This window comes from Notechis scutatus, chromosome 4 (assembly GCF_049901735.1).
Source record: "Notechis scutatus isolate UNSWTSFEM ecotype Mainland chromosome 4, rNotScu1.2, whole genome shotgun sequence".
Classification (NCBI taxonomy): domain Eukaryota; kingdom Metazoa; phylum Chordata; class Lepidosauria; order Squamata; family Elapidae; genus Notechis; species Notechis scutatus.
Window position 1 is genome coordinate 51,850,554 of NC_142012.1, and position 14,625 is coordinate 51,865,178.

General features: G+C 40.2%; 1 protein-coding gene across 2 annotated transcripts in view; it reads right to left on the bottom strand.

The window, feature by feature from the left end:
* SEL1L3 (SEL1L family member 3) overlaps window positions 1-14,625 on the bottom strand; it is a 51,983-nt gene that overhangs the window by 13,734 nt on the left and 23,624 nt on the right. For both annotated transcript variants that reach the window (XM_087963434.1, XM_087963433.1), the window contains exons 16-23: window positions 14,453-14,580; window positions 12,670-12,753; window positions 12,451-12,541; window positions 11,660-11,744; window positions 11,325-11,434; window positions 9,429-9,556; window positions 3,505-3,607; window positions 3,354-3,426 (exon numbers count right to left, since the gene is read on the bottom strand). In XM_087963434.1, the coding sequence (XP_087819560.1) occupies window positions 3,354-3,426; window positions 3,505-3,607; window positions 9,429-9,556; window positions 11,325-11,434; window positions 11,660-11,744; window positions 12,451-12,541; window positions 12,670-12,753; window positions 14,453-14,580 (802 nt within the window). The remainder of the gene's footprint in view (window positions 1-3,353; window positions 3,427-3,504; window positions 3,608-9,428; window positions 9,557-11,324; window positions 11,435-11,659; window positions 11,745-12,450; window positions 12,542-12,669; window positions 12,754-14,452; window positions 14,581-14,625) is intronic.

Sequence of the window (14,625 nt, forward strand, 5' to 3'; positions counted from 1 at the left end):
AAATATAATAAATATAATTTTAATTCCGGAGATCGCAAGATGTCTGTTTCTTCTTTTACATATGTATATGTGTGTACACATGCACACGCATTCATGTTTATGTAGTGTATATTGAAGGTAGTGACCTTTTGAGAGTTGTATGAAATGTGAGAACAGCTTAATGAATGCCAATTAGTGTACTTTTAAAGTGACAATAAAGTTATTCTAAAATCCTAACCAAACATGCTGTGAAATGTGAGAACAGCTTTAAAGGAAGTAAGCTCTTATTCACATCCATTTCACAGCTCGTCTTTAATCATATCTAGTCATTTTGTCTGATGAAGCCTTACAAATCAAGTTTGTTTGATTGATGGATTGACTGATTTCTTTTGTTTGTGAATTTTCTTTCCTGCCTTTCTTCTACAAGCTCCAGCCTCACAGTTTGATCAACCACCGAATCAAATGGTTAAATTTGATTGAACAATTGTTAAGTCAGGTTTAACAATTGTTGAATCAAATTTAACAATTGTTAAATCAAATTTAACAAATTGATTCTCTGTTAAATTGCATATATGCAACGTAGAGTGAATTATATCATGCCTCCTTCACAAGAGATAACTTTAACCTTACGCTGTCAAGTTATCAGCTCAACCCCGTGGTTATCCAGGTGCTCTCCAAAGGTGAAAGGACAAAGAGGAAAAGAAATGCCTGTAAAGGAAATTATCTCGTCTCGCTATCCATTATCTGGCCTTGTTAATGATCTATTAACCTAATGGAATGCTTGTCTCTGCAAGTCCTTTAAAAAACAGGTTTAAACCAGTTGGTGATATGCTTGGGTCTTCAATGAACAGAGAACTTTTCTCTTAATAATCAGGACCGGAACATCCCAGCCAGGACTGTGGTTCTTTCTCTAGAAATACATACATACATACATACATACATACATACATACATACATACATATTTTCTTAAGTTTTCGCGGGTACTTACATGTATGGTATTCAACTTTGTTTGGGTATTTTCCCACGTCATTATAGTTGTGCTTTTAAAGTTGTAGCAACGTTTTGGCAGAATCTCCATCTGCCATCATCAGGATTCTGTATTGTGTTCGTCTGTGAGTCAGACTTTCACAGCCGTTTTTGTAGATTTACAAAATTTTGTAGATTTACAAAATCTAATCTACAAAAAAAACAGATGGCACACTAGGACACACCATATACCAGAAGAAAACACACACCAACCGCTACCTCAACGCCCAATCCCTCTTAAGTACCCGCCTAGATGAACACAAAAATGCAGTAAAAAAGCTGGAACACACTTCCTCACTAGCCCAACACATGAAAGCCACAGGTCATAGCATTGACTTCAATGGCACCAAAACCCTAGTCACTATAAAAAAAACCCAGCTACAGAATTATCAGAGAAGCCATAGAGATTGAAAAAAGACCTGAAAGCCTGAATAGAAGAGATGATTCCACCAGACTGTCAATTATCTGGAAGCCTGCACTCTCAAACAAAAAAAATCTCCACACCACAAGCCAGCCAAACACCTGGGCACAAACAGACTCCCCCTGATACCTCCAGCTCAAACACACCCCAACCAGGCCACCCAGATGAAACCTAGCTTCCTAGTAAATGATATCTGTCCATTTACTCGGAGCCAAGCCGCACTAAAAGCCTCCAATACAGAAAACACAATGTTGCCAGCCAATCAAGACAAAAAAAAGCTACAAAACAGACAGAAGATATTAGAAACACCAATCAAGCAGAACACAGCAAATTCCAAGACCAATAAACACAGACCAAGACTCCCAACCAATCAGGATGAAGAAAAAAACCATTCTGGCACAGTGTAGGCTAGCCCCAAATTTAAAACTGAAACAGCTGTGAAAGTCTGACTCACAGACGAACACAATATAGAAACCTGATGATGGCAGATGGAGATTCTGCCGAAACATTGCTACAACTTTAAAAGCACAACTATAATGACATGGGAAAATACCCGAACAAAGCTGAATACCATACATGTAAGTGCCCATGAAAACTTAAGAAAACATTAGATAGATAGATAGATAGATAGATAGATAGATAGATAGATAGATAGATAGATAGATAGATAGATAGATAGATATAGATAGATATCTTTCAACCTCTCTTTCAAGAGAGACATAATTTGTGGGATGGGATAATCTTCTTCTATATTCTATTCTGTGTGTGTGTGTGTGTGTGCGTGCGTGCGTGTGTGTGTTCCAGCATAACTCTGGAATGCCTCAAACAATTTTAACCAAACTTGGTACACAAGTTACTTACTCTCTGGAAACAAATACTGTGTGGATAAGACAACCCTAATCACCCCTCAAGGTGTGTGTTCTTAAGATACAGTCTATTGTGCCTTCAAATGGCTTCTACCACACTGCCTTAAAATGGCTTCTACTGTACAGCACTGTGGAGTTGCCATAGTAACGGCTTCATAGTACTCCACAAGGGGGCTCTCTCTGGTAAAGGGGAAAATCCAACATTACAAATTACGTTTGTCCCAGGTGACCGAAATCAGGGCTTTTCCTGTCTAATTAGGATTAGGATAAATAAATACCCAGGCAACGCTGGGTTATCGGCTAGATTTTTTTTTTTTAAAAAAAAGGAGAGGCAGCTCACACTACAAGACAGAAAATAGGTGTCCCCCACCCCTCCCAAAAAACAGAAAGCTAATTTGAAGGTGGACTTCCTTATTCATGGTGTAGGCCATTCTCTAACCAACAAGGAAATGTATTTCACTTTCATATTTACAGGAAATACAGGAATTTATAGTTTCATAGTTACATACCGACAGGAAATACAGCCTCTTTGAAATCTATACAGGTCGTTCTTGACTTGTGACCACAATTAAGCTCAAAATTTACATGGTTAAGTGAAAAATTAGTTAAGTGAGTTTGGCCCCCATTTTATGACTTTTCTTGCTGCAGTAAATCATTGCCGTGGTTATGTTGATAACGCTGGACGTTAAATGAATCTGGCTTCTCCACGGATTTGCTTGTCAGAAGGTCACAAGGGGGGAATCACGTGACCCCTGGAATGTCATAAATGCAAGTCAATTGTCAAGCATCCAAATTCAATCATCGAACCATGAAGATGCTGCAATGGTCATAAATGTGAAAAATGGCCAAAAGTCACTTTTTTTCCCAGCGATATTGTAACTTCAAACGGCCACTAAATGAGCCGTTGCAAGTCAAGAACTATTTGTAATTGCTTCAGTGTTTTATTTTGTACTCAGATTGTTGGGGGCAAGAGGCTGACTGCTTAGAGAAGGCTATAAAGCACCGTGAAGAAGTCTATAAGTTTAAGTAACTATTGCTGTTTCTATTGTAAATAATTACCTGAAAGAGACCAGAAACGCCAAATGACGAAAGCAACCAACAAATAAGGAGATAAGCCTCCCAAATAGTAGATCTGCAACAAAGCAGAAGTTGGCATTAGAGCCACAAAACCTCAAGCATTTACTCAAAAGGGCAACGGACAAGTACGCACCAGATCAGAATGGAAAATGTTGCTGGTCAAAATCCTCAGCCGTAGATAAAGCAAGGCTAATGTGCATGGGCTGACAGATTCTTGGTTGCTGTAATTCCAGCATCTGTGGAAGAACATTACGTAACATATTTTTTTAAAAAGTTCAATCATTTGTAAGATTTAGGTCTGACAGAATTCTTGATTGGCCAAGTGTGATTGGACACACAAGGACATTGTCTTTGGTGCAGAAGCTCTCCGTGTACATGCAAGCAACAGGGGATAAGTCACAATCATGACAATAAAATAAAATCATCGTAAGTCAAAAGATGCAACGTTGACTCAGCAGTGGTAGGATTCCAAATTGCACACGCTACTGGTTGTATGAGAGCGTGCTTCACGTGTGCAGCAATCAAAGACTGCCCTCGGTGAGGTGAGCTGTTTTTTAGCTCAGCTGCGGCGCGGCAATTCGCTCTGCCACACAAATCAGCTAAACTAAAAAAACAAGGGAATATAGGACAGGAAATGGCAGGGGTGGGTGGGAGGGGCCAGACAAAGGTGGTATTTACTGGTTCTCTGAACTACTCGAAATTTCCGCTACCGGTACATCAGAACCGGTCTGAACCAGCTGAATACCACCTCTGACATTCAGTGATAGTCATAGGATATCAAATAGGGAATGAAGGGGTGGGGAGGAGAGAGGCGGAAAGAAGAGAAGAGAAGAGAAGAGAAGAGAAGAGAAGAGGAGAAGAGAAGAGAAGAGAAGAGAAGAGAAGAGAAGAGAAGAGAAGAGAAGAGAAGAGAAGAGAAAAAAAAACCAAGTATCTTCCCTCTTTATTCCAACAAATACAATTTCGGTATCTCCGTATCTCTGTATCTCATCTCTTAACTAAAAACAAAATCCAAAATCTGTTCTTCACCAGCAGAAGTCCAGTAAGGGTTACCAGATTTAACTATCTTAACCTTGATTGAATAAGTGAACCCTGCATTTCCTCTTTCCTCTACTTTTAACTATCTTGATTTTTAACTCCTTCAAATAAAGTCCCAGAGTTTAGTTTCTTGACATCAGTTGTTGTTTTTTCATCCGGAAGAACGCTAAGATTTCATTTGTACATCCAATAAAAAAAAAAAAGTTATCCATCTCTTTCTCTCTCCTTTTTTTTTCTGATTTAGTAGCAGTCTCCTTTAGGCAGTGAAACAGCAGTCTTGTTCGTTTGTAGGTCCAATAGATCTTTTTCCATATCCTTCTCGTGGCTTGTCATATTTATATTCATTTTCAAAGTAATTTCCAAACTTATCCCAAGTAGCTTATTCCTCTTCTGCAGTTTCCTTAACACTCCATCTATCCATCATGTCATACAGCTTGGAAGACTGGTTTTCAAAACTATCCGTAGAAAACCCTTAAATATTTTGCTCCATTCTTTGTTCAGTTATACTCTCTATTATCCTCTAGCTCCCTCTAGTCTCCAATCCTTAAAGTCCCATCCTATTTCTTTTTCACTTAAACAAACCAGGCACATTTTCCCAAAGGAGGCATTCTTCTAATTAATTTAAAATTATAATTCTAGCTCCCCTCAGTCCCTTTAGTTCGTCGTCAGTGGTCGAAAAATCTGTATGCTAAGCACACTTTTGCTGTTTAATTTAAAAGGTCATGTTTTTCCCCAATTTGAAAAATTGTATTTAAAATTCTTTTTCCCAAGAAAATCACTCACCCAGTGATTGCAGTAATACCTGCTCTCTTGAAGAGTCTTAATATTTCCAAAGCAATCAATAAAATTCCAAATGGTTAAGAAATGAGGTTTGATTTTTGAGTCCTTAAAAAAGGCTGCATTAAGGACTGTGAGCATATTTACGGGGTTGCCACAAAGAAGAGGGAGTCAGGCTATTCTCCAAAGCACCAGAGGGCAGGACAAGAAACAATGGATAGAAACTAATCAAGGAGAGAAGCAACTTGGAATTAAGGAGAAACTTCCACAATCAACCAGTGGAACAGAAGTTGCCTTCAGAAGTTGTGGGTGCTCCATCACTGGAGGTTTTTAAGAAGAAACTGGACAGTCATTTGTCTGAAAGGGTATAGGGTCTCTTGCTTGAGGAGGGGGTTCGACTAGAAGACCTCCAAGGTCCCTTCCAATTCTATTCTGATTTGTTGAAATTGACTCCCAGCCACTCAACTCATAAGCTGACAGCAAAACATTGATTCTTGCAACCTAGTTACAAGAACCAGCTGTACAGAGTAACTAAAAGTTATCTAAAAGATCTCTCCTTATCCCAGAGAGACATGCCTTGCCCCTAGTTGTACTTTAAATGCCTTTTTAAAAAACGTTTTATTCTTTTTATTTTGTTTTTACATCCATAAATGCTTTGTGAACAGCGTATTGTCTGGATCAATTTGCTTACATAATTATACTTTTTCAGTTCCTAATTTCTACCTCTATTTTCCAACCATGGATAAAACAAGTCTCATGTTTGAAACTATTCTTTTTCTTTTATCTTTAATGCCAATCTATCCATTTCTGCACAATCTAGTTTTTTTTTTAATTACATCTTCTTCTACAGGTGTTTCTTCATTTTTCCAGTGCTGTTCATATACAATTCTTGCTGCTATTAAATACATGTATTCCCTTTATCATATTTATCTGATATTATGCCTAACAAAAAATATTTCTGTCTTAATTAACAATGTCAACCACATATAAAGAAAATTTGTATAAGATGTTCTATAGATGGCATTTTGCACCAGCGCGGCTGGCAAGGATGTTTAAAGACAAATTGGCTAAACCCTGGAAGTGCCACCAGATACCTGGGTCATATTATCACATGTGGTGGACTTGCTCAAAAGAAAAAGAAAAAAATGGACAAAAAATACATATGTGGTTGGAAAAAATGATAAAACAGCATATTGATTTAAAACCAGAAATATTTCTGTTGGGGATCCAACCCGAAAAATATAGTAAGGAAAATGCATATTTAGTGATTCATATATTAACTGCTGCCAGAATTGTATTTGCACAAAATTGGAAGAATGAAGAGATACCTACAGATGAGAATATGATTAGGAAAATATTAGAATGTGTGGAAATGTTTAGTTTACTTTACTTTATTGTCATTGCACCTTGTACAACGAAATCCAACACCATCTTCAGTGCACATCCTGACCATGAAAATAAACACAAACACACATCCTTCACACTCCACACATTGAACCGAAAACCCCTAACACCACACTAACACTGCACTATACAGTAGAATTCAAAAGAGCTACTGCCCTGGTATAGAAGCTATAAATAGATTAACACTGGCAATTAAGGAGAAAGAGCAAACTAAATACTATATGGCATGGGATCTAGTTTACCAATGATTAAATAATAAAATGGAAGTTAGAAACAGGGAAACAAAATAAAGAAGATCCATTAAAACAGATAAATAAATATTATGACTAGTATGTTGAATTATCACTATGTTAACATTATATAATTAACAGGGGGAACTTTACTATGTTAAATATTGCACAATTAATATACACTGCTCAAAAAATAAAGGGAACACAAAAATAAGACATCCTAGATCTGAATGAATGAAATATTCTTATTAAATATTTTGTTCATTACATAGTTGAATGTGCTGACAACAAAATCACACAAAAATTATCAATGGAAATCAAATTTAGCAACCCATGGAGGTCTGGATTTGGAGTTACACTCAAAATTAAAGTGGAAAACAACACTACAGGCTGATCCAACTTTGATGTAATGTCCTTAAAACAAGTCAAAATGAGGCTCAGTAGTGTGTGTGGCCTCCATGTGCCTGTATGACCTCCCTACAACACCTGGGCATGCTCCTGATGAGGTGGCGGATGGTCTCCTGAGGGATTACCTCCCACACCTGGACTAAAGCATCCCCCAACTCCTGGACCATCTGTGGTGCAACGTGGCGTTGGTGGATGGAGTGTCCCAGATTTGCTCAATTGGATTCAGGTCTGGGGAAAGGGTGGGCCAGTCCATAGCATCAATGCCTTCATCTTGCAGGAACTGCTGACACACTCCAGCCACATGAGGTCTAGCATTGTCTTGCATTAGGAGGAGCCCAGAGCCAACCGCACCAGCATATGATCTCACAAGGGGTCTGAGGATCTCATCTCGGTACCTAATGGCAGTCAGGTTGCCTCTAGTGAGCACATGGAGGGCTGTGCGGCCCCCTAAAGAAATGCCACCCCACACCATTACTGACCCACTGCCAAACCAGTCATGCTGGAGGATGTTGCAGGCAGCAGAACGTTCTCCACGGCGTCTCCAGACCCTGTCACGTCTGTCGCATGTGCTCAGTGTGAACCTGCTTTCATCTGTGAAGAGCACAGGGTGCCAGTGGCGAATTTGCCAATCTTGGTGTTCTCTGGCAAATGCCAAACGTCCTGCATGGGGTTGGGCTGTAAGCACAACCTGTGGGTGTCGGGCCCTCATACCACCCTCATGGAGTCTGTTTCTGACCGTTTGAGCAGCCACATGCACATTTGTGGCCCGCTGGAGGTCATTTTGCAGGGCTCTGGCAGTGCTCCTCCTGTCCCTCCTTACACAAAGGCAGAGGTAGCGGTGCTGATGCTGGGTTGTTGCCCTCCTACAGCCTCCTCCACATCTCCTGATGTCCTGGCCTGTCTCCTGGTAGCGCCTCCATGCTCTGGACACTATGCTGACAGACACAGCAAACCTTCTTGCCACAACTTGCATTGATGTGCCATCCTGGATGAGCTGCTGCACTACCTGAGCCACTTGTGTGGGTTGTAGACTCCGTCTCATGCTACCACTAGAGTGAAAGCACCACCAGCATTCAAAAGTGACCAAACCATCAGCCAGAAAGCATAGGAACTGAGAAGTGGTCTGTGGTCACCACCTGCAGAACCACTCCTTTATTGGGGATGTCTTGCTAACTAACTACGCTTTCCACCTGTTGTCTATTCCATTTGCACAACAGTATGTGAAATTGATTGTCCATCAGTATTGCTACCTAAGTGGACAGTTCGATTTCACAGAAGTGTGATTGACTTGGAGTTACATTGTGTTGTTTAAGTGTTCCCTTTATTTTTTTGAGCAGTGTATAATAAAGGATGTTGTGATTTTGATTATTCTTTAACAAAGATATTTGTACCCAGATGACACATTGTTCAACCAAAGATGGGATGATTATACGCACACGCGCGCGCACGCACACACACGTAAGACATCTTGCGATCTCTGGAACTAAAATTATATTTATTATACTTACTAAGCTTTTGTCAGCTTTTGCTGACATTGTCAGAGTATTAAACTACCATTACAGAGATCTATGCCTTTATATATCATTAATCAATTTAGCCCTTGCATGTGAAACCAACATGACTGAAGCAAAAATAACAGAGTTAATTACAGGTGGGAGGCGATTGGAAGGGCCTATTATGCCTATTATATATATATATATATATATATATTTCTGCATTTGAACCTGATCTCCTTTGAAAGGCTGCCCTGTTGCCAAACAGATATCTTGCTTGCCATGGCTCTCAGCTAGAAGTGACAATTGTCCACATTTTGGAACCAGAATTCACCTTGTCTCTATTTTTTTTTCCCGAGGGACCAGAATAATCACTCGGACTTTGGTCAAAGCTGCTTCGGTAATTTGTTGCAATCTCTGCCATGTTTACAAATAAAAAATAAAAGGCCTCTTTCTTTCAAGCATTTGTGCAGAAGAAGTTGAAAGAAGTTGAAAGAAGTTTGTGCAGAAGAAGTTGAAGGCTTCATTCCCACAACTCATTTGTGCTAATCTTCTACAGACACCATTCTAAACATTCAACTCTGACTTCAGTATCTGTTAAAAAATAGAAAGAGAGAGAGAGAGAGAGAGAGAGAGAGAGAGAGAGAGAGAGAGAGAGAGGGAGGGAGGGAGGGAGAGAGAGAGAGAGAGAGAGAGAACAGGCTTACCTTTCATAGAGCTCTTGACGGAGGGACATATTTCTGGAGTGGACAGTGCTGTCAATTTCTAAATGATCAAAAATATAACTTGGGAGAGAATAACCTTCTTCCAGAAGCAGAGCCAAATTAAAGAATCCCTGGAAGTGAGAAAATAATGGTTAATTGGACAGTCTTGCTGGGAAGAATAGGATAGGATAGGATAGGATAGGATAGGATAGGATAGGATAGGATAGGATAGAAAGAAGAGAATATAGAAGAAAATAGAAATTAGAATAGAATAGAATAGAATTAGAATAGAAATTAGAATAGAATATAGAAAAGAATTAGAATAAAATAGAAATTACAGTAGAATAGAATTAGAATAGGAAGAATAGAATACAGAAGAGAATAGAAATTAGAATAAAATAGAATTAGAATAGAATAGAAATTAGAATAGAAAGAATAGAATATAGAATAGAAATTAGAATATAGAATAGAATAGACATTAGAATAGAATAGAATTAGAATAAAATAGAAATTAGAATAGAATGGAATGGAATGGAATGAAATGGAATGGAATAGGATAGAATACTGGAATAAAAAATTAGAACAGAACAGAATAGAATTCTGAATTGGCCAAGTGTGATTGGACACACAAGGAATTTGTCTCTGGTGCATAAGCTCTCAGTGTACATACAAGTGACAAATGGTAAATCACGATCATAATGATAAAATACAATCATCGTTAAGTCCTAAGAGGCAACCCTCAGTGATAGTCATAGGATACCAAATAAAAGCAATCAAGATAAATCATAAGATACAAAAAACAAAGGAATAGACATAAGATGCTAAAGGAGTAGGTAATAGGAAAGATGAGAAGGATAAAAGTAAGACAGCTCTACTACATGATTTGACATCCCAGGGCATAAGACAGTGCTGTGGGAATTAGTTGTTTAGCAGAGGGATGGCACGGGGTGGGGTGGGGGGGAAGCTGCCCTTGGGACTAGTGCTTTGGCACGCAATGCCCTATAGCGGCATCCTGAGGGGAGAAACTGAAACAGTTTATGTCCAAGATGGTAGGGGCCTGTAGATATTTTCTCAGCCCTCTTTCTGACCCATGCAGTATAAGTAAAGGTAAAGGTTCCCCTCGCACATCCGTGCTCGTCATTTCCAGATCTAGGGGACGGTGCTCACCTCCGTTACAAAGCCAAAGAGCCAGCACTGTCCGAAGACGTCTCCATGGTCAAGTGGCCGGCATGACTCAATGCCTTCAAAAGTGCACGAAACGCTGTTCCCTTCCCACCAAAGGGGTCCCTATTTTTCTACTTGCATTTTTTACATGCTTTCGAACCACTGGGTTGGCAGAAGCTGGTATAAGGAACAGGAGCTCACTCCGTTACGTGGTGCTAGGGATTTGAACCGCCGAACCGCTGACATTTCTGATCAATAGGCTCAGTGTCCTTAGCCACCGAGCCACCAGGTCCCCCATGCAGTATACAGGCCCTCAATAAAGAGTTCTAGTTCTATTCTATTCTATTCTATTCTATTCTGTTCTATTCTATTCTATTCTATTCTATTCTACATTCTATTCTATTCTATTCTATTCTATTCTATTCTATTCTATTCTATTCTATTCTATTCTATTCTATTCTATTCTATTCTATTCTCAGTGGAAGGCAGGCTGGTTGCAATTGTGTTTTCTGCATTAACTATCGGTTGAAAACTGTCTCTCTCCTGTTTGGTGGCTGTGCCAAACCAGACAGTTACAGAGTCATAACTTGGAACCAGGCCTGGGTGACTGGATCTGGGTTTGCTGTGCTTCTAAGAGGCTGTCTCTCTGCTCCATGGAGTGGGAGCTTGAACAGAACCTCATGCCATTTTTGAAGATTTCATGTTTGGTATACTGACCATCCATCTGTTACCCACCTGTGCATCTTTCATCAATGCCGCTTGTGCATACATACGGGCTGACATATCCAGGTTCCTGCTCTGGTTCTGATAACCATAGTAGTAAAAATCCCCTACTTTCAAGTAAGCTATGGAAAGAAAGACCTGTGTTAAAACTTGTTGTTTTGTTTGTTTGTTATATTTAACAAAACAGATTAGGATTGAAAAATGGATGCACCCAATGCTTTCAATCAGTTACTGCTTCTTATTTAATGCTGGGTGATGCACAAACCACCACTATCAACCCCCAGATTATATTCCATGACTCCACAATACTCACAGGGCATCATTTTCTAATCAGCTGGTATACATACCAAACGAGGGAGCGTTGCTTTGAGAAATGGAGAAATTATAGTACTTCCAAACGCAGTCGGTGGCGAAGTATCTTTTTGTCAAGTTCTGGGAAGTATAATGAGGGGAAAATATGACTTAGGAGGAAGAGGAGGAAAAAGAAGAAGAAGGAGGAGGAAGAGGAAGAAGAAGAGGAGAAGAAAGAGGAGGAGGAGGAGGAAGAGAAGAGAAAGAGAAAGAGGAGGAAGAGAAAGGAGAAGGAACAGAAAAAAGGAGGAGAATGAGGAGGAGGAAGAGGAGGAGGAGGAGAAGAAAGGAGGAGAAGGAAGGAGGAGAAAGAAGGAGGAGAAAAAGAAGGAAGAGGAGAATGAGGAGGAGGAAGAGGAGGAGGAGGAAGAAGAAGAAAAGGAGGAGGAGAAGAGAAGAAGAAGAAGGAAGAGGAGGAGGAGGAAGGGAGGAAGAAGAAGAGGAGGAGGAGGAAGAAGAGAAGGAGGAGGAAGAGGAGGAGGAAGAAGAAAAGGAGAAAAAGAAGGAAGAGGAGAATGAGGAGGAGGAGGAGGAGGAGAAAAAGGAGGAGGAGAAAGAGAAGAAGAACGAGGGAGGAGGGGAGGAGGAGGAAGAGGAGGAGGAGGAGGAAGAGGAGGAGGAGGAAGAAAAGGAGAAAAAGAAGGAAGAGGAGAATGAGGAGGAGGAGGAAGGAGAAGAAAAGGAGGAGGAGAAAGAGAAGAAGAACGAAGGGGAGGAGGGGGAGGAGGAGAAGGGGGGAAGAAGAAGAGGAGGAAGAAGGAGCAGCAGCAATGGGAAAAATATTCACCGGTTCCTCTTCGCAGAGATGTGCTAGATTTGTCTGTGATACCTCTATTCCTGTCTCTGCAGAAAGGATATAATACAGTAGAGCTTCATTCCTAAAACCAAAGAGAAGAGCAAAACAAGAACAAAAGACAACCAATCAAACTAAAACAAAGAAACGTCAGAAAATAATAAAACAAAGCAAAACACATTTTCCAGGTGTAAAAGCCCACAATAAACTTACCAAGACAATTCCAGGTATGCTTTGAGTGCCTTTTGGATGACGTGGCCTAAATAGCCATTCTTTTCTGCCACGTATTTTGCCCAGCTGCAAATGAAAGGAGTAACAGTAAAAGGGGGCAAAGGGAAGCACCATTGTGGCTGGATGGAGTCCATCCTCCTTTAGTCTTGGATGTCCCAGTGAGTAGGACATGGGAAACTCATCTCTTAGGAGCAAGCAGTGCCTCCACCTGGTGAGATAATGGATGGATGGATTGCTCTCGATCTTCTACTATACTCTAACATCTATCATCTACCATCTATATCTATCTATCTATCTCTGTATAATATAGCTAGCTATCATCTATCTATCTATGTCTATCCATCCATCTATCTATCTCTGTCTCTATCTATCTCTATCGCTCTATCATATAGCTAACTAGCTAGTTATCATCTATCACTATCTATCTTTCTATCTATCTCTGTATCAACTATCTATCTATCTATCTATCTATCTATCTATCTATCTATCTATCTATCTATCTATCTATCTCTGTCTATCATCTATCTACCTACCTACCTACCTACCTGTCTAATATAGCTAGCTAGCTAGTTATCATCTACCATCTACCATCTCTCTCTCATGTCTCTCTCTCTCATCTAGCTACCTAGTTTATCTATCCTTCTCCTTCAGATCTATCTATCTACCTATCTGCCTACCTACCTACCTGCATCAACTTATTCATTTTTCCCATATGTTTGTAAGAGACAAATTGCTGTTGCCAACATGGAAAAGACACTAAGTCAGCCATTCTTGGTGGGAAATGAATTTGATGATGCATGTGGTTGTGTGAGGATGATGATCCTTCCACCATACCATTGGAAAGAGGAGGGGGTAACATCATCAGTGCCAGAAAGAGGGGGGAAAGAGGAGGAAGAAGGAGAAGGAGAAGGAGAGGAGGAGGAGGAAGAGGAAGGAGGAAGAAGAGGAAGAGGAAGAGCAAGAGCAAGGAAGAGGAGGAGGAGGAGGAGAGAGGAAGGAGAAGAAGAAGAAGAAGAAGAAGAAGAAGAAGAAGAAGAAGAAGAAGAAGAAGAAGAAGAAGAAGAAGAAGAAGAAGAAGAAGAAGAAGAAGAAATGAAATTGATGACATGTGTGGTTGTGTGAGGATGATGACTAACAAGATCATTCCAACATACCATAGGAAAGAGGAGGGGTAACATCACCAGTGCCAGAAAGAGGGGGGGGAGGAGGAGGGGGAGGAGGAGGAGGAGGAGGAGGAGGAGGAGGAGGAGGAGGAGGAGGAGGAGGAGAAGAAGAAGAAGAAGAAGAAGAAGAAGAAGAAGAAGAAGAAGAAGAAGAAGAAGAAGAAGAAGAAGAAGAAGAAGAAGAAGAAGAAGAAGAAGAAGAAGAAGAAGAAGAAATGAAATGGATGACATGTGTGGTTGTGTGAGGATGATGACTAACAAGATCATTCCAACATACCATAGGAAAGAGGAGGATGTGCCAGAAAGGAGAAGTAGGAGGAGGACCGGTAAGTAAAGCCATGGTATGTGAGAATTCCTATCCCATATTACCTTTTTCTGCGGCTTTATAGAAATACCCAGCCGCAGCAGTCTGCCAAAGGGGGGAGAGAAAATAGATGTTGCACAGGAATGTGTAACTTCCATCTACATTCTTTTTTAAAAAAAATCAAAATAGTTTAACACAGGTTACTACCTGCGTTTCTCCAACAATATGGCCTCCCCAATAGGAAGTCCCAGCATGTTTTATAGGCATGAAATGAAATTAAGCCCCTCCCCCAAATTACAGTACTGCCTTTTCCGGATCCCTGGGGAAGCTTGGTAGATTTCCTGTAATGTAAAACTGGGAGCAGTGCAGAGTCCCTTCCATATTACCTTTTTCTGCGGCTTTATAGAAATACCCAGCCGCAGCAGTCTGCCAAAGGGGGAGAGAAAATAGATGTTGCACAGGTATGTGTAA